Source organism: Aspergillus neoniger (genome assembly GCF_003184625.1).
Source record: "Aspergillus neoniger CBS 115656 unplaced genomic scaffold BO87scaffold_39, whole genome shotgun sequence".
In the NCBI taxonomy this organism is placed as follows: Eukaryota; Fungi; Ascomycota; class Eurotiomycetes; order Eurotiales; family Aspergillaceae; genus Aspergillus; species Aspergillus neoniger.
The window spans coordinates 89,629-109,022 of NW_020291167.1; the positions used below are offsets into that span (position 1 = coordinate 89,629).

A 19,394-nucleotide genomic window follows, 5' to 3' on the forward strand; every position below is an offset into this window, starting at 1 on the left:
GGAAGCACGATCAATCGCCCAGCTCCTAGGCGACCGATTGAGGATGTCTCAGGAAGTTTTTGTAGCACTGGTCAGCGTCGCAGACGAAACCACAATTGCGTACCTCTTCAACCATGGGGACAATGATATCAAGGTCACAGAAGACATGTTACTTGCCGTGGTGGGAAACCCACAAAGTACATTGAATGCCCTCAACTATGTTGGTTCCTTTTCACCGCATATCATTACCGCCGAGATTGTCATGGTGTTGACTGAAACGCAACATTGCGACGCGGAAACGCTCAACTCACTCCTCCAGCGACTACCTGCCATGGTCCTCCTCTCTGAGGATTTTTTGATCACGACATCAGAGAGTAAGTATCACGGAGAGGAAGTGATGGAATGCTTGAAGGACTGTGTGGACACATCAATTTTCCGAACCTACCTCAGCGAAGAAGTATTTATTGAAACGGCGAAAAACGAAGATTGCGGTGGCCCCCTCATGGACACTTTGCTGAAAGTTCCTGGTTCATTGCCAATTACGGAAGAGGTCATTGTTTTGGCTGCCCTTTCGATCCCTACCGAGCCCCCGTTGTTTGGCCATCCCGTGACTGAGGCACATGTTAAGGATCTCTTGTGTCGAGTTGCCAACCCGAGATCCCCAAGCCTTGATTTCCTTGAAACTGGGTTCTCACTATTCGGATATTCTTTGTTGACCTTTATGACGGACATTTACAAGCAAGTCGGCGAGCTTAATCCGGGCTTGATTAAACAATGTCCCGTCAGAAGAGAGTTTCGTGAGTTTCAAGAGGGTATAACGAAAAGGGGCCTTCTGCAAGTTATCGATGGTCGTTGGCATTTGGGGCCCGTGGCCCATGAAGCTATTCATAGGGGCGATGAAAGTAACATCAGGAAATTGACCCTCGAAACGGCTGATCCGGTACTGACAGACATATCCATCACGGCAGAGATGGTTGAAGATGAGTTAGAAAGTCACGATGGCCCCAAGGACATCATCAAATGGCTTCTGGAACAGAAGGCTGGCAGAGTCATAGTAACAGCCGAAGGCTTTCTCGCAATCATTAAGTCCTACAGCCTGTCTACAATAGAGCTTATGGCTACCAAGAGTGAAGCCATCGTCATCCCTTCAACATTGTTTGTTTCGTCGCCGAGCCCTGGAGTCGAGGACATGAAACACCCATTTATGGGGTTCAAGTCACGATCGGACTTGATGGAGACACTCATCATGACCGTGGTGACTAACAATAGCGGTCAGAATGTGGCTATCTTGAGATACATGTTTGTTCGCTTTGGTTGTCCCGCAGTTATATCCAGCAACGCATTGAGGGCTGCTGCCAGCTCACCTTACAACCCTACAGGCATTCTCGAGTTGTTACTCTGTTGTAATCATGGCATGATTACCGAGATTGAGTCAATAGTTCTCGCTGCAGCGGCAAATCCAGTTGAAGGGGACCGTCTCATAGTACTGGTCTTTGATCACCTGGGTGACCAAATCCTAGTGTCTGAGCCTATGCTTGTTGCCGCGGCGGGGAACAAGGGCTCCAAATATGCTCTCTCCAAATTTCTGTTGCTGTGGAAAGGTCAAGTAGCCGTCCGTGTATTTGTGGCAGCATCGGCGAATCCCGTGTTTGCAGTAGAGATTATGGAGCTCCTGTTGAAGAAATATGAAACGCCTATCACAGAGGATGTGTTGATTGAAGCTGCTCGCAACCAAACCCAAGGAGACAAACTTCTTGATCTGATATGTCGCGAACGACACTCTCAGTTCAGTCTGACTGTCAATATTGTTCAAGCAGCATTAGGAAGAGTGTCTCATAAGTACCGTGCGACAGGACATTGTAGGGTCCCAGAGCTTTTCCTTGACCCAACACTCTATGTGGACCCACATTCCGTTCAGGTGACCGCAATCCTATCCAGGTCACTTTCCTACACCCAATTTAAGATTTATCTGTCCAAAGTCAATCTACTCAATCCCCAGGACCTGGCATTGGAGCTTGCCCAGGAATGTAACGATGTCACACTTCGCATGGTTCTTGAGCGATATGGTTCGGAAATTGCCCTTTCTGAGGAACTGCTGACGAAGGCGGCCCGTAACACCCATTGGCGAACGAACATTCTCAAGGTTTTCATCTATACCGGAGACGATAATGGTCAGGCTATAACTGTGACGCCAGATATGATAGTTGCTGCTGCAGCAAACCCGAGGTATGGATATGAATCTGTTCAGATGTTGCGAACAAGACACATAGGGGGTCCCTTCGTCAACTTTGAGTCGTTACTGGCCACCGTCTCTAATGATGGGGACTTCTCCCTAAGGTTGCTAAGGTTGCTCTACCGATGTTCGCAAGGCCCACTACCGATCACTACCAAACTTCTTTCTGCCGCTGCCCAAAACCCTGCTCATGGAATGGAAATGCTAAGGCTACTGCTTAACCGCCTTGAGAAACAGGACGATAATGATATTGCGTATGAGGAAGTCGCAGAAGCCGCGGCTTCCAATACTGCAACCATCGCCGGCAAATGGGGTGAAGCTTCTAATAAATGGGCGGACACTGACTACATCTGGTGTTCTCCTCTAGGGCTCCTCATCCGCAGAAGGCGCCACCGCATAAAGTTCAGCGAAAGTCTCCTAGCTGCCGCTGCATCTAACCCCAAGATGGGAAGAGGTTTCGTCCTTCTTCTGATTAAGTGCGCCGGGCCAGAGCTTACCATCACTGAGAATGTTCTTTGTAAAGCGGCTAAGAACCCCCAACAAGGATATGACGTATTAATGCTCCTTCTCCATCACCCGAGATTGAAACACGGTATTTCAGAGAATGTAGTTGCAGCAGTGGCAGCAAATGACCACCACAAGAACTGGAAAAGAGTTCTCGGGCTCCTTCTCGCTCATCACGGGGCACCATTTCAAGTTTCAGAAGGCTTGGTCCTCGCTCTGGTTCAAAGTGAAGAATATCGTGATGAGAAACTGAAGGTTCTTTTGGAGCAACATCAAGGACCTATCTGCATTTCGGATGAAGTCATGCAGAATGTGTCGGCACGAGTAAGGGACTCCGTTCGCCGAAAGCTAGAGATTTACCGAACTTACCCTGTGACCAGGGAGAGGGCCGTATGGAGTACTTTTTGGAAGCTGTTTGTCATTTTTATGTCTTGCTACCTATCCCCACTTTTCTTTCGACATCGAGTCAGTCCCCGTCATTGAAGATGTACTAGTTGTAAGTCTAGAGAAAGAACGACGTTGTGTCATGGAATGATGTGTTCACTCGGGGTGTCCAAAGACTCTGTCAGTGAGTCTGACATGTTAAATCTTTTCGTTGGCAATGCAACGCCAGAGTATTCGCTATCAAAAATGCGAACACCGTCGATGGGCAATTCTCACATCTACCACAAATCACCCATGATGCTACAGTGTCTTCCCTTTGTTTCTTTCACTGTTTTGCCCTTTGTTTACCTCTCTCTTCTTTTCTCTCGAATATTTTTACGAATTTTGTTTTAGCAACCTAACAGCTTATCCACCACACTAAGTTCCGGTATTTCATATACTGGTAATGAAAAAATTCATATTATAATAACATCTTGAAGCCCATTGTACTCTTTGTGTATACCGAAACTGTCTGAAGATATATGGATGTAATGGAGTGTCAGAGCACTCATATCCGCTACTAGTAGTTCCACGCAAGACTTACCTCAACTAGTGAACCTCCACAACCTTTCGAACTCAAACTTAAACTCAATAGTAAATACTATAAATTTGGAAAAACCCAACACTACCGATAATTTACTAGTTGAAAATATCATGCTACATCCGGGCCCTTTGCACCCCGCACGGCATTTGCGGAGACTAAACTTATATCGGTATGGATGGGCGGAATGTGGGGACGGCCAGCAAGGATAGGGATGTTGAGGGCTGAGATCTCGGACGAAGATACTGCGTTCAGTTTGGCGGTGATGGCCTTGAACTTAATTTCCTGCTTGATGATGTATTGAGATACAATGAAGACGGGTTGGTTTGTTGTTCTGGAGAGGATGTGGATGATAAGTCTACCGCTCTTCACGAGAACAAACGACGAGGGACGAGGAAATACGTACAGTAGAAGAATGCCAGGTATTTTAGTTTAAGGAGTGACGGAATTGAGTGAATTAATCCTAAGCTAGCTATTCACATACAGTGACTATACAAGATACAGGATAGACAATCTATCGTACACGATGTCGGCGAAATTTTTACAAGAAGCGACCCTCCTTGCTCAACCACTCCGCCATGTAGTTGTAAGCAGTGTAAAGAGTGTTACCATACTCCCCGGGGTACGTCTCACACTCAGTGCAAGTGACAATAGTGTGCTGAGCACCCTCGACGAAAGCAATCTCGGCATCCTTGCTACCAGCGGCAAGGTGGAGCTTCTCAGCGTTCAGGTACTCGTAGTGGCCGGTGTTGCCCATGTTCAGCAAAGGCACAGTAACACCACCGATGTTGCCGAGCGGAGCAGTTTGACTAGAGTTCCAGACAATACCCTCGAAACCATCGACCTTGTACTCGAAGTCGTCGGTGACGCGGATAGCCAGAGTGGAGAGGTAACGCTTGATGGTGGTCTTGAGGGCGCCACCCTCGAAGTTGTCGGCGAAACTCTCGAAGTTAGCGGGCACACGAACGGAGGGAACAATCTGCGTGGTGATCGAGCCGTTGCGGTGAAGAAGGGGCCAGGGGTGGGTGGTGTGGTGGATCCAGCGGGTGTCCTGGGCGAAGAACTTGTTGTTGAAGCCGACGTATATGGAGTCGACGATGTAGAAGGGCTCGTCGTCGCTGAAGATGCCGCTGCCGTTGTTGATAGCAGCCAGACGGGACTCAGCGTGCTTCAGGATACGATTGTTGCGAGCAACGACACCCTTCTCGAAGGCCTTCTTGAAGGACTGGGTGTAGTTGGCGCCGGACTCGGAGAAGCCGTTGGCGGTGTTGTAAAGGTTTAGTGACTGATCGATCTTGGCACCGGAGTGCTCGTCAACGATGGCGGGATTGAGACTCAGGAGAGCCATGGTGGAGAGTCCGTAGTTGGCGTCAATGAGAATAAGACCGTCGGCTGCAGGCAGGTCGGCCATGGCGTCGGAGCAGGGGTAGATACGTTCAGGACCATTGCAGGCCTTGACACCGTTCTCAGCGATGTTTTGGTAGGCAGTCATCATGGCACCGCCACCACTGTGGCCGAAGATGACAACCTTGTCGATCTCAGTCAGGTTGCGCAAGTAGCTCATGCCCTGGCCGACGTTGGTCATCATATCTTCGAAGTTGATGTCGGTCATGTAGCCGCTCTTGCTGGCATCATTGTTTGCGCAGAAGGTAGTAAAGCCGCGGCGGGGGAGCTCGTGGCAGGCTGAGAAGTTCAGGTAATCCTGCTCAGCGTGCATCACGTAGACACCGATACGGGACAGAGGGCTCGTGGTGTTGGGTCGGTAGAGGCCACCGACAACTCCGTCATCATCAAAGTCAATCATAACGGGTTCAGGAAGACCATAGGGATCGGCAACAGCATAGTTGTAGGTGGCAGCGACTCCAGAAAGAGCGCTCAAGGCCATGAAGCCCGCGAAGGCCGCGGTCTTGGAAGAAAGCATGGTGACCGGCTGAATTGGAGGAATGAGAGGAATGATGTCCAGAATATAGGTGGTTGACGGGGTTTATATAGTCCTCTATGAAGCAGACAAGACATGATCATGTCGGCCGAAGTAGCTCCTCATGTTTGACGTAGAGAGGGTGGGACTGGATGACGAGTGCTGCAGTAGATCGCTTCTCTGTCAAGCAGCCGTTGAAGTCCAGGTATGGACAGCCAGTAACGAGTGAAGTTAAGATGGGGCCTGCATTGTGCAGAGGACTGGTCGTACGATGGGACGGCACAGAAGAGTCCGTCAATACTAAGCCAAGGCAGAAGCGAAAGCTAGCAGAGCTTAGATATGTCTATTTGTTGACGTTCAACGCAGTTCCTGTTCCGAGGAATGCGATATCGGTCTGCCGGCACCCGCAGAGGCGTTCTGCAGCAGACGTAGTCCTGATTCGCCCTGCGGTCATAGCTACTGCAGCAATAACTTAACCTACAGAAACTTGCCAGGCACGTTTTCTGCATGTTCTCAAGGTCTGGGGACGTTTCCATGAATTGTGGTTCGACCTGGTCGTATCTCCGAGTGCCTCCGCGTTTGGCAACTCCCGCCGAACGATCGTCACAACCCTAAATTACAACATCTGGAGCCATGCCCACTTATCAGGCATCTAAGTTTACAATTTGGGGATTCGGAAGGTAAAAACATAGTTCCTGGCATTATCTTTGGATCAGTATATCTAGTATCCACTGATCGTCGGGTACCATCTTTATCAATTCAATCACCTGAAACGGCCATGAAAAGTTCCCGCAATTTAAGCACTGCTCACTGACCGATTTCCCTCCCATTGGCTGTTTGCAAGCCAGCATAGTACGCGTATTTGTAGAGAGCATGAATCGCTACGTCGATACCGTAGTCAGCGTGGTCACTAGCAACGATGTGGCCCGTCTGTACCATCCTACATGAAGTGGGCATCGTATGCTTGGTTCGCACGGGAATGTAGCATCCATTAATGATGGCGGAATCTAGACCGAATCTAGTATGATCCATGCGGGATAACCTGCTCATCCTTATGCCTATATACATCTTCAGGTAGCTGCATATCTAATGGTTGTTAGGGTGGATATGTTCCAAGATTCCATGAACTATCTCTTTCGAGACACGGCGGATAGATGTCCGAACAGTATCGGAGTTTGACATATTTAGCATCTTCCCTGAAAAGGCGAACGTTCTTCTGTTGTTTTATTTCTCATGCGAGCGTATGGAATTCATTTTATCTTCAAGTCAGAGGATGGAATCCTGTATGCTCGTCTCTGGAAGAGGTCTGAGTTGTACTGTTCCCACAAGGACATTCTATTAACCTTGAACCTCTGTTTGGACGCTTATTCTTGTATCATGGTGGTAAGCAATCACGGTGAACGTTCGGAAGCTGATATATCCTAGGGTACATATGTGACAGGTGCAGTGCAGTCAAAATAACTGACTGAAAAGTGATATCACACTGGAACATATTCTCGCGTCTGTTATTCAGATAAACGTATTACATCGTTTTGTGTTGGCTCTCCGGCGCCCTTAGTGCATCCTTGTAATGCCCAAGGCAGAAGGTACTAATAGGCGACCACAGGAGACATAGACCCAGGGCAGTGACGCCGGGAAAATACAGAAGGAACAAGCATGTTGGGAGCCGAATAAGGGACGAAAAATTCAGGATGTAACTCGCAGACAGCCAGCCGGCTGCGACACTCTTTTATATCTCTACTGTTGTATGACCACGCTTTTGCTTTTGTCATTTAGCTGTGTTAGCTACGATGACGACCTTCCAGCGTTGTGGCATACGTTGCTTTGTGAGTACTGCAAAATGTTTGAGCTTTGAAGGTGTTCCAGGCCATATTCTTGCCTCAAACGGTGAAGCATCTGCATAACTAGGATCTAAATAGTGGGGTCGACCGGTATAAGAATATGAGTTGAGTTGAATTAAACTGAAAGGGATTGCAGTTGTCCGAGCCGGGCGCGAGGCATTATAGTGCTCTCTTCTAATGGAACATATTTTATGGTGATGAGTTAGTATGTTGATTCGACTCACTGCGCCCATAGCTGTGGTTGATTGCAACGTATTCCCACAAGTCCCTGTCTCATGGGTAGATACGTTCAACTTCTGGCTTATGTGAATGCCTCAACGGTGCACTTTAGAATATTTGTATCAGAAACGCGTTACAGCGAACCCTAACAAATTCAATACATCACGTTCAAACCCACGCTGAGCGCGAACTTGCCTCAACTTATGGCGCGATCAGAAACCTCACTCATCAGGATAAAAAGCACTACACACACCATCGATGGATAGACTTGCAATGGCAAAGAACAAATTCGCCGATATTCGATGTCAAGGTCGGGTAGTCCATGGCCTTGTGTCCCCCAGTCAGGCTTATTCTGACTAACTTGCCTAGACTCCGGGCTCGTGTGAGTTTCAATGCATCATAACACCGACCAAAGATAATGGACGCCCTTCCTGGCAATAAAGTACCTCGAAAATTAGTAAGTTTGAATGGTCATCTGTCACTACTCCCCTCAACCAAATCGCTGCAGAAGCTTTTCTGGGATGCAATGTGTACGGCGGGATCAGTCAATAATCTTTCTTTTTCCCTTCCGGTCGGGTACTGGGGTACCCCTTCATCAGTAATCAATTTCGGCTCACCCTGCATTACTCGGGGATTGCTTATTGACAGCTCGTACTGCTACCTCTCCGGGCTTATTTTCAGGGTAAAAGGGTGTTTAATAGTGGAATACACATTTTCTTCCTCGATAATACTCAAATGGTAGCAGGGACCCCAACTTATGGGAATGTACACCGTACCAGCTCATAGTATGGCAAAAGATGAAAGACGTAACTGGCATGAGCGACGCCCTGAAGCAGCTGTAGGCTTCCCGAAGGATGATTGGAAACATGGAAATACGAGCGATTAACATCCTTGGCATGTAGTTGAGTTCTTCGAACGACGAACCACGAAAGAGATGCACACCAGATGCACGACCAAATGGAATGAGCTACTAATTATCTTCGGATTCACCAAAGGAGTTATTCAAGGGATGGGAAACGAACAACCAACGTGTCTGAGCCTATCCTCGCCTTGATTCAATAATCCAGGTCGGATGTCAGAGATGCCATTGTGGTCGACCTAAGCCGTTCGCCATCTTGAGATGCATCTGCCCCGTAACAGCAGTGTTCATATCCGCATGTCATATCGAGTCCCAGGCACGGACCAACATAAATGGGTGGAGGACGGCCTCAATTATGTGATTAGGTCAAGCACAGCCCACAGCATATCTGTTGTTCCGTTACATGTCCCTGTGGATTATAGTACACTACAGCGAGAAATAGGGATACTATCAACCAGCAGCATCCAGGCAGATTCTGCAAAGAGAATGACAGTCGATGTGATACGGACGAGAGGGATGGGGAAATGGGCAACATCTAGCAAGCCGACAGGAAGGATTCCAGAGATGAAGTGGCCGATGAATCAGAAGTCTATCCAGGAAAGGCTGTATCAAGTAAAAAACATCCATCAGCCATCCACTCCCCCGATTATTCTTGTCGACAGAAACATCAAGATTCGGTCGGCACTCACATATTATGATGCGTCGTTCGATACGGTAGTAGTGCCCAAGTCATGTCATAAGTGGCAGCAGAAATATCAATTGAATGTTCGAGGAAAATCGATAATAGAATTCTGCTAACAGAAATTCATCAAAAAGAAGGTGGTTATCGGGAGCCTAGCTTACATCTTTTCGGGACCTTGGCCAGCTTCAGCTGCTCAAGGAAGACGAAAGCCACGATGAGCGAGAAATATCGTACTAATCAAATGAGGCATGGTGAGAAGTTCGTTTAAGTAAAGTCTTTTTGCTTCTAGATAAACTTGATGTCAGCTATTAGGCATGGAAAAATTTATGGGCGAGGTTTATGTTCAAAAAGGAGTTATCTACCCTGTAATATATGCTGAAGTATCATTTGTCGCCATGTGATGTGAGGAAACGTAAAGAGTAGCCCATCTGTGTTTGAAAATAATACCTTTGTTGCATGAATAATGGACTCTATTCACCCATTTCAGCAGTAATGCACCACGGCACCAACTCAGACTGTGGGCGGGAAAATGCAGGGGTTGTGTAAAATCTTACTGCATTCGAAGCAAGGAGTGATTAGGCTTTGTTCTTTCAAGCCATAAACCTCCATCACTCCAGGGCCCTAGTTTGACGGTCCACAGACACCCCTAATCAGGTGGTGCTCGCAACTTAATCCTTATATTTGATCTTGGAACGACTTCTGTCACTCCAGTTCGTCTGCGCTGCAGCATCATGTCCACTGCTTTTTATCGGGCGCTTGTTAGATACCCCTGAGCTCCAATGCTTGCTAATATATTTAAGAAGTACTAAGTAGCTCGTTGCGATATGGTAGGTCTTGGCAGATGCTGTTGTGGCTTGGTAGCAACTTAAGCTAATGCGTGCTTCACTGCGCTTACTCGTCACGCAATATATGTTATGTCGGCAATCGTAATACCGATATCACTTTTACCAAGAGGGGAAGGTTGTGAAATACAATGCAGCAACCACTCTACCAATTTACATACCTTGTATCTCTGAGGCTTAAAGATTTTTCCTGTTGGAAAGTGAGGGTTGAAGCAACTGCTGGCTTACCTGACAGGATGCCCGCAGCCCGGGATCGAGGTTCCGACAGCAACACCACACCGATCAAACGGATCAGTGAGCCCTCCATCAACATGAATTTCCACCTCTAAATTAACTTCTTCTAGGCTTAAGCGTCTTCTAAACCACTGCACAATTATGGGCACCCAACGAATACGAAGGAGCAGACTCCACCCATGCGTGACACGCAATCAGAGCAAGCTTCATAAATGAATGCTTCCGAGCTCCGACGGTCATCCTTATTTGATAAACCCCATACCGTATATTCAGGTTCTGCTAAGGTTCGACCACGAAGCTTGGTTCGCCGGGAAGCATGTACGGCAGAGTTCTTCTGAGAAGGGGGTGTTTCGTGATTTTTAAGATCCCACCAATAATCACACCGACACGGGTGGAGGGCGAAAAGAGGAGGAACCATTCGCGACTCAGTGTCGGAATCTTGTTCGGCCTTGTAGACTCAAGAGGGGAAACAGAAGAGGATGGGGTCATCCGAACGGAAAGCTTCCAAGGATTGGCGACCCTCTTTCCGTAACGGGCTACCAAGAGACACCGTGCGGTTTCATCCGTTCCTTCCGTGCATTGAGTGCCAACACAGGAGATAACGATGTGCGAATGTCAGCTGCAGTTGCTTAGTTTCGCCAATTAACGGGAGCAAATTTGCCGCTCTCTACCGTGTATGATTCAGGCCACATCATATGGTCGAATTTCTGCACTCACAGAACTGAGACGGTTGAGCGAGAATGCAATTACGTACAGTATAGGGTTTTGGTCCTTCGCGCACCCCACAGGGCCCAAACAATGGAACGCGATTCTGGAATCCGGCAGCCCAGGGATTCTGGAATGGGAATGAGACTGCCAAGAAGCCCCTGTCTCACAGCTTGGAGCTTGGCGAAATTCAGCGTTCATTTGTTCCTGCCAAGCCGTGAAACCACCTAGGCTGATAATGATGTTCTGATATAGGCCCAGGGTCTTCTGTCATTCGATCATTTATATTGCCCATAAATTAAGAATTTCCAGCCTCAAGGCAATTGGTGGAAGACCCAGTTCCACTAGCCCTAAGAAGCTTCTTTGAACGCCTCCACATTATCAACGGCCGGCCCAATTGCCTCACTCCTCCTAGCCTTCTCAGATATAGTTGTTCAGGCTGTGACAGAACCCCGCCGGCGTCTCCACACGGAGGTCCTGAACCTTATGAGGCAAATACTGACCGATAACAAGAGCTCATGATGACTGGAGGGCATGCGGTTCCTATAAGAACGAGGCCTCGCAGCGTTCTCTGGTTCCTCCATCAGCAGCAAAGTTAAAATCGCCGATCAGTCGATCCTTAACAGCAATCATGGTTAAGTCAATTCTTGCATCCGTTCTCTTTGCGGCGACCGCGCTGGCCGCGAGCCGCATGACGGCTCCTTCCGGTGCGATTGTCGTTGCCAAGTCCGGAGGTGACTACGACACGGTAAGCATCTCCATTGTCGATCGCATGTTGCAGATGTGTGGCTGATAGTGTTCGCTTGGACAGATCAGCGCTGCCGTTGATGCTCTCAGCACGACTTCGACCGAGACCCAGACCATCTTCATTGAGGAGGGATCCTACGACGAGCAGGTGTACATTCCCGCTCTCAGTGGAAAGCTGATCGTCTACGGTCAGACTGAGGAGTACGTGCGTCGCTGTCCTTACGAAATCGACGATACTGATTAGGCCTTAGCACTACCACCTACACCAGCAACCTGGTCAACATCACCCACGCCATCGCATTGGCCGATGTTGACAACGACGATGAAACTGGTTAGTCCGCCAGGCCGGAAGATGTCCATGATTTCGCTAACAATATACAGCAACCCTCCGTAACTACGCTGAGAACTCGGCCATCTACAACCTCAACATTGCCAACACCTGCGGTCAGGCCTGCCACCAAGCTCTCGCCGTGAGCGCCTATGCTAGCGAGCAGGGATACTACGCCTGCCAGTTCACCGGATACCAGGGTAGGACCAACCTCAGATATGCCAACCGATAGTGCTAATCCCTATAACAGATACCCTTCTGGCCGAGACCGGCTACCAGGTTTATGCCGGAACCTACATCGAGGGTGCCGTGTATGTCTCCCATCAAACCTTCAAAGAAGTGAATCACGCATTAACTTAACAACCAGTGACTTCATCTTCGGACAGCACGCCCGCGCCTGGTTCCACGAGTGCGACATCCGCGTCCTCGAGGGCCCCAGCTCCGCCTCCATCACCGCCAACGGCCGCTCCTCCGAGTCGGACGACTCTTACTACGTGATCCACAAGTCCACCGTCGCTGCTGCTGATGGCAACGATGTTTCCTCCGGCACCTACTACCTCGGTATGTCACTAGCCTAGACTCGCTCAAAAAGCTACTAGCCCACTAACAAATATTATAGGCCGCCCCTGGTCCCAGTACGCTCGCGTCTGCTTCCAGAAGACCTCCATGACCGATGTGATCAACCACCTCGGCTGGACTGAGTGGTCGACCTCCACCCCCAACACCGAGAACGTCACCTTTGTTGAATACGGCAACACCGGTACTGGCGCTGAGGGTCCCCGTGCTAGCTTCTCTTCTGAGCTGACTGAGCCCATCACTATCTCTTGGCTTCTCGGATCTGACTGGGAGGACTGGGTTGATACTAGCTACATCAACTAAGCTTGTGTGAAAGTTATTAGCTGGTTGAAGAAGGGTCGTATATAGTGTTGTGGATCTGTATATATGTGATATGGAGTATATAGCTAATTGTGGTTAGTTAATCACTGCTCAATTCATTTCGAAGCAATTTTTGATTGGTGGACTTTTGTGCCGTGATTGGAAAAGGGACTAGACTGCAATTGGAGTATTGCGGACTATCACGAATAACGTTAGCGTGCGTATTCGCAATGAGCTAGCTAGCCACCACTCCTAACACGGAGTAGCACCGCATAACTCTGCATCGTGCCACACACACTATCTTGCTCTTCATAAATTGTGTACTATTATTTACTCTCCATTTATTCCACCTCCCACCGACCTAATAACATCTTTTGATGAGCCTACTCATACCGAACCTTATTAACCAGCGTCCCAACACCCCCAATCCTAACCCGAATATCATCCCCATCGCGCAACACCACCCTCGGCTCTTTAAAGAACCCAATTCCTGCCGGCGTCCCGGTAAGAATAACAGTTCCGGCCTCCAACGTCGTACCTTGTGACAGGTACGCGATGGTCTTCTTCACCGAGAAAATCATATTCTCGGTATGTCCATCCTGACATACTACACCGTTATGAATAGCCTGGACAGACAGAGTCTGAGGATCTGCGATCGCAGAGGTCGAGACCAGAACAGGCCCTATTCACACATTAAATATATCATTAGCCACCCATCACAACACCCAACCACAACCAATAGAAGAAATAGGGGGGGTATATACCAATCGGACAACTCCCATCCAACCCCTTCGAGAACCCCCACTGAGAGGTAACAAACTGCAACCCCCGCGCAGAGACATCATTCGAGGCCGTATACCCCAGAACGTAATCCAGTGCCTCTGACTCCGGGATATCGCGACCTGTCTTTCCGATGACGAAACACAGCTCCGCTTCGTAGTCGCTTGTCCCATCTTGGGCGCATTTCGGGACGTTGATTGTGGCCGGGTAGGGGCCGTTTAGGGCCGTCCGGGGCTTCGAGAAGATGGTTGGTGCGGTGGGGAGGGAGAGATTCGCTTCTTTGGCGTGGTCGGTGTAGTTGAGGCCTAGGCAGCGGATGTAGGTGCATGTTGAGGGGGGAAGGGGGGAGAGGAGCTGGTTTGGTGGTGTTAGATTTTGTTCGTATGGAAGGGGGGGGTGACGTGCCTGTTTAACGTGCATTATCTGGCTGGTTACGCGGCCATTGAAAATGTCGCCGTTGATTAGGTAGGCTGCGATGTCGATGCCATTGACGCTGTCTTCGCCGACATCGCGGGTGGGGTCGACGAGTTGGCCGAGGTGCGTTTGGCTGTCTTCGACGGCGATGAAGCGGATGAGGTGTGTCCAGGACATGATTGAGGTTTTACTTTGAGGTGCTGTGTGTATAGATGGGTGGTTAGAGTATACTGGATGTATATTTTCAAGTTGATTGTGATGGTTTTGTATGAGGGGTTGGTCCCACACTGTAGCTTTGCGGGGCTGCTTGAGATGTGGGATCTTTTCCGCATTGCCGACAAAGCGGCTGAAAGTGAGATACTACGTCAGAAGATGACTTGATGGAATGCTAGTCACCAATTTCAAGGGATTATGAAATGTGGGCTAAGATCTGGTGCTGATCATTGTTGCGATAAGAGCTGGGAGAGGGGGAAATAGGCTGACCCAAGTATTTGCATCCATTGTAATGCCAGGTAGAAAGACCAGTAGCGAAGCTGTCATTGAAAACAAAAATTGCGTGGAGTATAAGCTATGGCACAATACGAAGAGCTAACTTATCGTACAATCATTTCAAAAATGTAGGCGGCACATCCGGGCCCCAAACTGCTAACGACTCATCTCCAGCGGGACCGTACCCAATTGGAGTCTCATCAGTCACCAAGTCTCCGTCTGCATAATGCTCGACCATATTACCAGTGGTGTCCCACCAGTAGTCGAAGATCTGCGAACCGAGGATATGCCGTCCCACTCCCCACACCGACTTGTACCCCTTTCCTGCCAGCCAGTAGTGTCCCAATTGCTGGGTATCGAAGTCGTGAACTTCAAAGGAGCAATGATGTACATGAGAGGTCTCGTTTGTGCTCATAAAGAAGGAATGGTGATCAACGGGATCGCTTCCCCGATCGATGTGGGCAAAGATTGCTACGTTCACTTTCTGGCCGTCCTTTTCCACGTAGAGGAAGTCACTCGGGACGAGGTTGAAATTCCGGGTGTAGAAGTCAAGCATGGTTGGGAAGTCCTGTACACAGTATCCAAAGTGACCAAGCTATTGCTGTTAGAATATGGGTTTTGCTAGTCGAAGTGCTGCATACCTTGTGCACGGGTGCAGGTCCGACATCGAATCGGTGAAACTTCCGCAGACGAGGTTTCTCTGCCTCGTAGTTTACAATCAATCTTTCCGGATACTCTCCTACCTCCCGTGGTGTCTGTCCATGGATCAGGTTGATAAGGTATCCTTCCGGATCAGTGAAGCTGACCATGTGACCACCGCCGGGATGATCGACCAGTTCTTTGATCCCACTGGCGTTCGGAAGCTGCAGTGCCCTGCTTCAATTAGCATACTCAATTAAGCTAGCAGAAAAGGGGATTGCTTACTTCTCCAAATCTCGATACGACTCGACCTCAAAAGTAGCACCCAGGAATTGCTTAGGTCCTTTCCTTGCATAGTAAACATAAGGGTCGGGTCCATAGCCGCGATACCAGATCTGGTCGTCTGTTTGCTTGACAATCTGCATGCCAAAGTCTGGGTGAGTTAGCAAGCGTGCTGCTAAGTCCGAACTTACGGTATTCACAAACCCTTCAGGAAAACAGTAATCTGATCCAGATCCGGGTGCTGGTACCGCATATGCGACAGCTTCACCAGGCGGATCTGTGCATCGGTGTTGATACCAACTCGCTCTCTCCAGGAAGAGATGGATTCAAATTCTGATCCCTTGGTTGTTATGTCTGGAACAGACGCGCCATGGCACACGGACTGTATGTAGCAATTAGTGTGGTATGCTAGCAGAGGGGGATCGGAGTCATACTGTTTCTCCAACGCTGCCCATCTTGATTATTACTATGTGTTATGCACCTGTAGATGATGCTAAACTCGCTAAAGTACAGGAGTCATTGTTCAAGTAGTCAGGTCTAGGCAGAAAGAGGTTCGTGTCTCTTGAAAAGGCGGAACTGCGGTGAGGCCCCCCTTCCTCGTGTGGGGTCACAGCGGGGGTGGGGCTGGAATGTGGAGCTACAGGGGGGCTCGGATTTATGCATGTCGGCTCAGATCAGCGCGATGGTCACATATCACTTCTTCAGACTATTGGGCAAAAGACAGGATTGAACCTGTAGATAACTCAAGGTGTCATTTTGCTAACGAACGGCACGACTCTTACCCGCAAATACGGGGGTCGGAACTAGATACAAGAAACATAATTGGCAAACATTTTGGAATCAACCAAACGTAACTCGATTAGCTATGGCCGATGCTTCCGACAAATGCTCACAAATGCTCACACGACCTTTAATCTCATACTAGGTATTGCGAGGATGAATCATTTGCACACACCCTGTGCCTGGTCGGGGGTTTGCTATACAATGACAGTCAGTCTTCAGCCGAGCCTGCTCAAGATACAGATGTCACATACCACACACAAGTTCGATTCACAAACACCCATACTTCCATCTTGCTTGCAAGGAGCACCGGCAGGGAGCTGTGATTTTGTTAGCACTGCATATTCATGGAATTAAATGGGATTTGCGGACCTTGGCGGCAAAGGCAGTGCCAATGAGGGTGATGATGGTGATCGCAGAGAAACGCATCTTGAAAATGACCTCTTGAGTATTGTAGATCTTGTTGAACAGATGAATTCTCGTTGGTTTGTTTGTCCCATATCAGAGATGTTGCATCTATTTTATATCTATGATTATCCGTCTCCTGGTAACTGATGCTGATCGATATCCCGGGATGGCCTCCCTATCCCGAATTGAAGTAGTAACAGCCATGTATGATCGACATCGTCGGTATACGCACATTCTGCCTTGCGGACCACATATCAACAATCATGGATACCTTTCAGCATCTCCTGGTAGAATGTCTCAAGCGATATACTTATACCGGCTATTTTTAGCCGGGAAGAGACAGGCATTTCTTGGTCGTTCTTGGCAGTAACAGACCCATCCTCAGTGAGCTTGCGCCAATAATCCAATATAAATTCCAGAATGAATGGAATAAGCACAATACACTAACTATCCAATTGTTTTCTAACTTTTTCACAACTGAACCACCTCCCACAATGACATCCACAACCACCACCTCAGCAGCAGCAGCATCAACCACCTGTGGCGGCTCCGGCCAATACGAACTTCCCGTCAAAGACGCAGCATGCGGCGTGCCAAATATCAAAAACTACCAATCTCTGCTTGATAACTGTGCGAAGCCCGCTGGTTCCCGATCATACTATCACGATTGTGCTCTGTGGAGTTATGCCATAGACCAGTCTGTCCAAGACCTCACCGACTGTCTTTATAAGGCGGGGGTAGCGTGGGAGGATGTTTGGTGCACAGGAAACACCAATGCGACGGCAACAGTCACCTCGTATCCAACCGCAACGGCTACGGGTACATCAGGGACAAAGAGTGAGGGAGCGAGTAAGACAGGAGATTCGACTTCTTCTACTGCTTCTGAGACAGGATCGGAGAAGAATGCGGCATATTCTTGCCGTAGTCAGGTTTCTACTAAGCTTGCATTGGGAATATTGGGGCTCGTTGTGACGGGGGCTATGGGTTGGATTTAAGGCGGATTATCTGGCTAATTCGCGATGTTAAATTAATCTTTAGTCATTGTTTGCATTATACTTATATAAAGGTCTTCTTATTCTGTAATTCCGGTTCTCCTCACCCAAGTAGAGTATGTGCCTAGAATCAGACCTTTACTCAGGCTAGGGAACCTCAAAAGTAGTGGCCAAATGCTCCTGCACTAATACACCTTGGACATCATGGATATATTCAACCCAGCTGTTATGAAAGTTTTATATTGATGCTAAAGTTTTATATTGATGCTGATATATTTAACCTATGATGGAGACAAAACGCGAACTGGGAAGAGAAACTCTAATATCCTTGACTGAAACCAGTGTTAGCTCACAATCCCAAAAGGCACTTTTGATAACTCACATTGTTTCGCCCGAATTCAATGCCAAGTCTGATCTCCAACTTGTAGCTCCGGGTGACATTGCATGTTTCAAATGTAGGTGTCAGGCAATGTGGTAGGTGATGCCTACTCCATACCGCATCGTCTAGAGTCATGACCATCCCAGACGCTGGCACTGCACTTAGAAATGGTTGTCCCAAATTTGTTATCGTCTGTATAATCCACGAGCGGGTAGCGCTTTGCATAATCCCATGTGCCCGGATATCTGTTGTTTCGATAAGCATGGATTGGAAGTCCCTTAGTGATACATCGGGTTTCTCGTCATTGATATTGGTGACCTTTACACTCAGTGCTATTGGGTGTCCCAGCAGAACAAACGGTCCGTTCACCAGTTCGGCTTGGATCTCATACGTTAATGGTGGACATAGTAGCCCCGCTGCCTTCGTATTGCATGTCACAGTCTTTCGGACTACTACACTCTGTGATGGCTTGGGAATAGCAGACACCGGATGAAAGGATATTTGGCGGGTCTATTCGATGCTGTTAGCACAGGCTATAGCCGCCCAAGGTGGTATACTCAACGGCTTTGTGGGTTCTGTACATGAGCCCATACTGTGTGACGATAGCTTCTAGAGAATATCTGATCTCCTCAGGAGTGTTGAAATTTCCACTGGACGGTGGAAGCTTTCGTAAGAGATGGTGTGGTGGACGGTCTGCTGATCGCTTGCGAACGGCATCTCTAGTGCTACCCTTGTAGCATTCGGAGACCTGAGGAAACTAAGATATATCAGATGCTGTATTCAAGAAATCTGTGCGCAGATGCAAACACGAACCATAATGGAGAATGGAAACGAGTGTTCTCCCGGGGGAATCGTGACGGCCCCCGAAGTGAACCATCCGGCACAGTTGACGGGCGGAAATATTTGTTCATTGCGTTGGAAGAGCTTTTTCGTTTAAGTTAGTATAATTGTATTCAGAGCCGTAGTGGCAGAACATACCTTGTGTGTTTCATTCAGCTTCCCTGACTCTAGCCTCGATGTTGCCTGACCAGATAGATTGATTGCTATCGTGGCAATGTCAAGTTCGGTATCACTGCGAAGGACGACATGGCCGGACACCTGGTCCTCATTTGTGTAATGCAATACTTTTTTTTCGAGTTGGATTTGAACTTCCATGTTCGCAGGACATCCAAACAGCCGTGTCACTCTTGACAGCATGAAGCTATGGTGATGCGAAGGTTGAACTTGATACGGCATGCGCATGCTCAATAATGCGGAACACGCCTGTTTGTTTCAGGAAATGTAAATATAGAAGTCGCAA

At 48.4% G+C, this 19,394-nt stretch overlaps 8 protein-coding genes across 8 annotated transcripts; 3 read left to right on the top strand and 5 right to left on the bottom strand.

The window, feature by feature from the left end:
• Positions 1 to 43: 43 nt before the first annotated feature.
• Positions 44 to 3,199, top strand: BO87DRAFT_462443 (uncharacterized protein; the record flags this gene model as incomplete). Its single annotated transcript, XM_025629161.1, has 1 exon — positions 44 to 3,199. One exon carries the CDS (start codon positions 44 to 46, stop codon positions 3,197 to 3,199), a length of 3,156 nt encoding a protein of 1,051 aa, XP_025475647.1.
• A 1,022-nt stretch (positions 3,200 to 4,221) lies between these two features.
• On the bottom strand, positions 4,222 to 5,601 carry BO87DRAFT_318149 (uncharacterized protein; the record flags this gene model as incomplete). The annotated part of the gene is made up of 1 exon (XM_025619791.1): positions 4,222 to 5,601. One exon carries the CDS (start codon positions 5,599 to 5,601, stop codon positions 4,222 to 4,224), a length of 1,380 nt encoding a protein of 459 aa, XP_025475648.1.
• Positions 5,602 to 11,611: 6,010 nt separating this feature from the next.
• Positions 11,612 to 12,934, top strand: BO87DRAFT_367512 (pectinesterase; the record flags this gene model as incomplete). Its single annotated transcript, XM_025621891.1, has 7 exons — positions 11,612 to 11,728; positions 11,792 to 11,928; positions 11,979 to 12,058; positions 12,109 to 12,255; positions 12,306 to 12,366; positions 12,423 to 12,616; positions 12,675 to 12,934. The coding sequence occupies 7 exons, from the start codon at positions 11,612 to 11,614 to the stop codon at positions 12,932 to 12,934; spliced, it is 996 nt and encodes a 331-aa protein (XP_025475649.1).
• Positions 12,935 to 13,314: 380 nt separating this feature from the next.
• BO87DRAFT_343222 (fumarylacetoacetate hydrolase family protein) lies at positions 13,315 to 14,370 on the bottom strand (the record flags this gene model as incomplete). Its single annotated transcript, XM_025620771.1, has 3 exons — positions 14,117 to 14,370; positions 13,696 to 14,065; positions 13,315 to 13,613 (listed from the first exon to the last, which is right to left on the bottom strand). Exons 1-3 carry the CDS (start codon positions 14,300 to 14,302, stop codon positions 13,315 to 13,317), a joined length of 855 nt encoding a protein of 284 aa, XP_025475650.1. The 5' UTR covers positions 14,303 to 14,370.
• Positions 14,371 to 14,662: 292 nt separating this feature from the next.
• BO87DRAFT_409946 (2,4,5-trihydroxytoluene oxygenase) lies at positions 14,663 to 16,063 on the bottom strand. The gene is made up of 5 exons (XM_025626279.1): positions 15,970 to 16,063; positions 15,740 to 15,917; positions 15,539 to 15,686; positions 15,256 to 15,487; positions 14,663 to 15,209 (listed from the first exon to the last, which is right to left on the bottom strand). The coding sequence occupies exons 1-5, from the start codon at positions 15,988 to 15,990 to the stop codon at positions 14,730 to 14,732; spliced, it is 1,059 nt and encodes a 352-aa protein (XP_025475651.1). The 5' UTR covers positions 15,991 to 16,063; the 3' UTR covers positions 14,663 to 14,729.
• A 413-nt stretch (positions 16,064 to 16,476) lies between these two features.
• BO87DRAFT_429841 (uncharacterized protein) lies at positions 16,477 to 16,744 on the bottom strand (the record flags this gene model as incomplete). Its single annotated transcript, XM_025627516.1, has 3 exons — positions 16,477 to 16,512; positions 16,570 to 16,635; positions 16,688 to 16,744. 3 exons carry the CDS (start codon positions 16,742 to 16,744, stop codon positions 16,477 to 16,479), a joined length of 159 nt encoding a protein of 52 aa, XP_025475652.1.
• A 434-nt stretch (positions 16,745 to 17,178) lies between these two features.
• BO87DRAFT_445602 (uncharacterized protein) lies at positions 17,179 to 17,718 on the top strand (the record flags this gene model as incomplete). The annotated part of the gene is made up of 1 exon (XM_025628171.1): positions 17,179 to 17,718. The coding sequence occupies exon 1, from the start codon at positions 17,218 to 17,220 to the stop codon at positions 17,716 to 17,718; it is 501 nt and encodes a 166-aa protein (XP_025475653.1). The 5' UTR covers positions 17,179 to 17,217.
• A 278-nt stretch (positions 17,719 to 17,996) lies between these two features.
• On the bottom strand, positions 17,997 to 19,249 carry BO87DRAFT_317997 (uncharacterized protein; the record flags this gene model as incomplete). Its single annotated transcript, XM_025619789.1, has 5 exons — positions 17,997 to 18,047; positions 18,098 to 18,604; positions 18,657 to 18,851; positions 18,908 to 19,018; positions 19,073 to 19,249. The coding sequence occupies 5 exons, from the start codon at positions 19,247 to 19,249 to the stop codon at positions 17,997 to 17,999; spliced, it is 1,041 nt and encodes a 346-aa protein (XP_025475654.1).
• Positions 19,250 to 19,394: the final 145 nt, after the last annotated feature.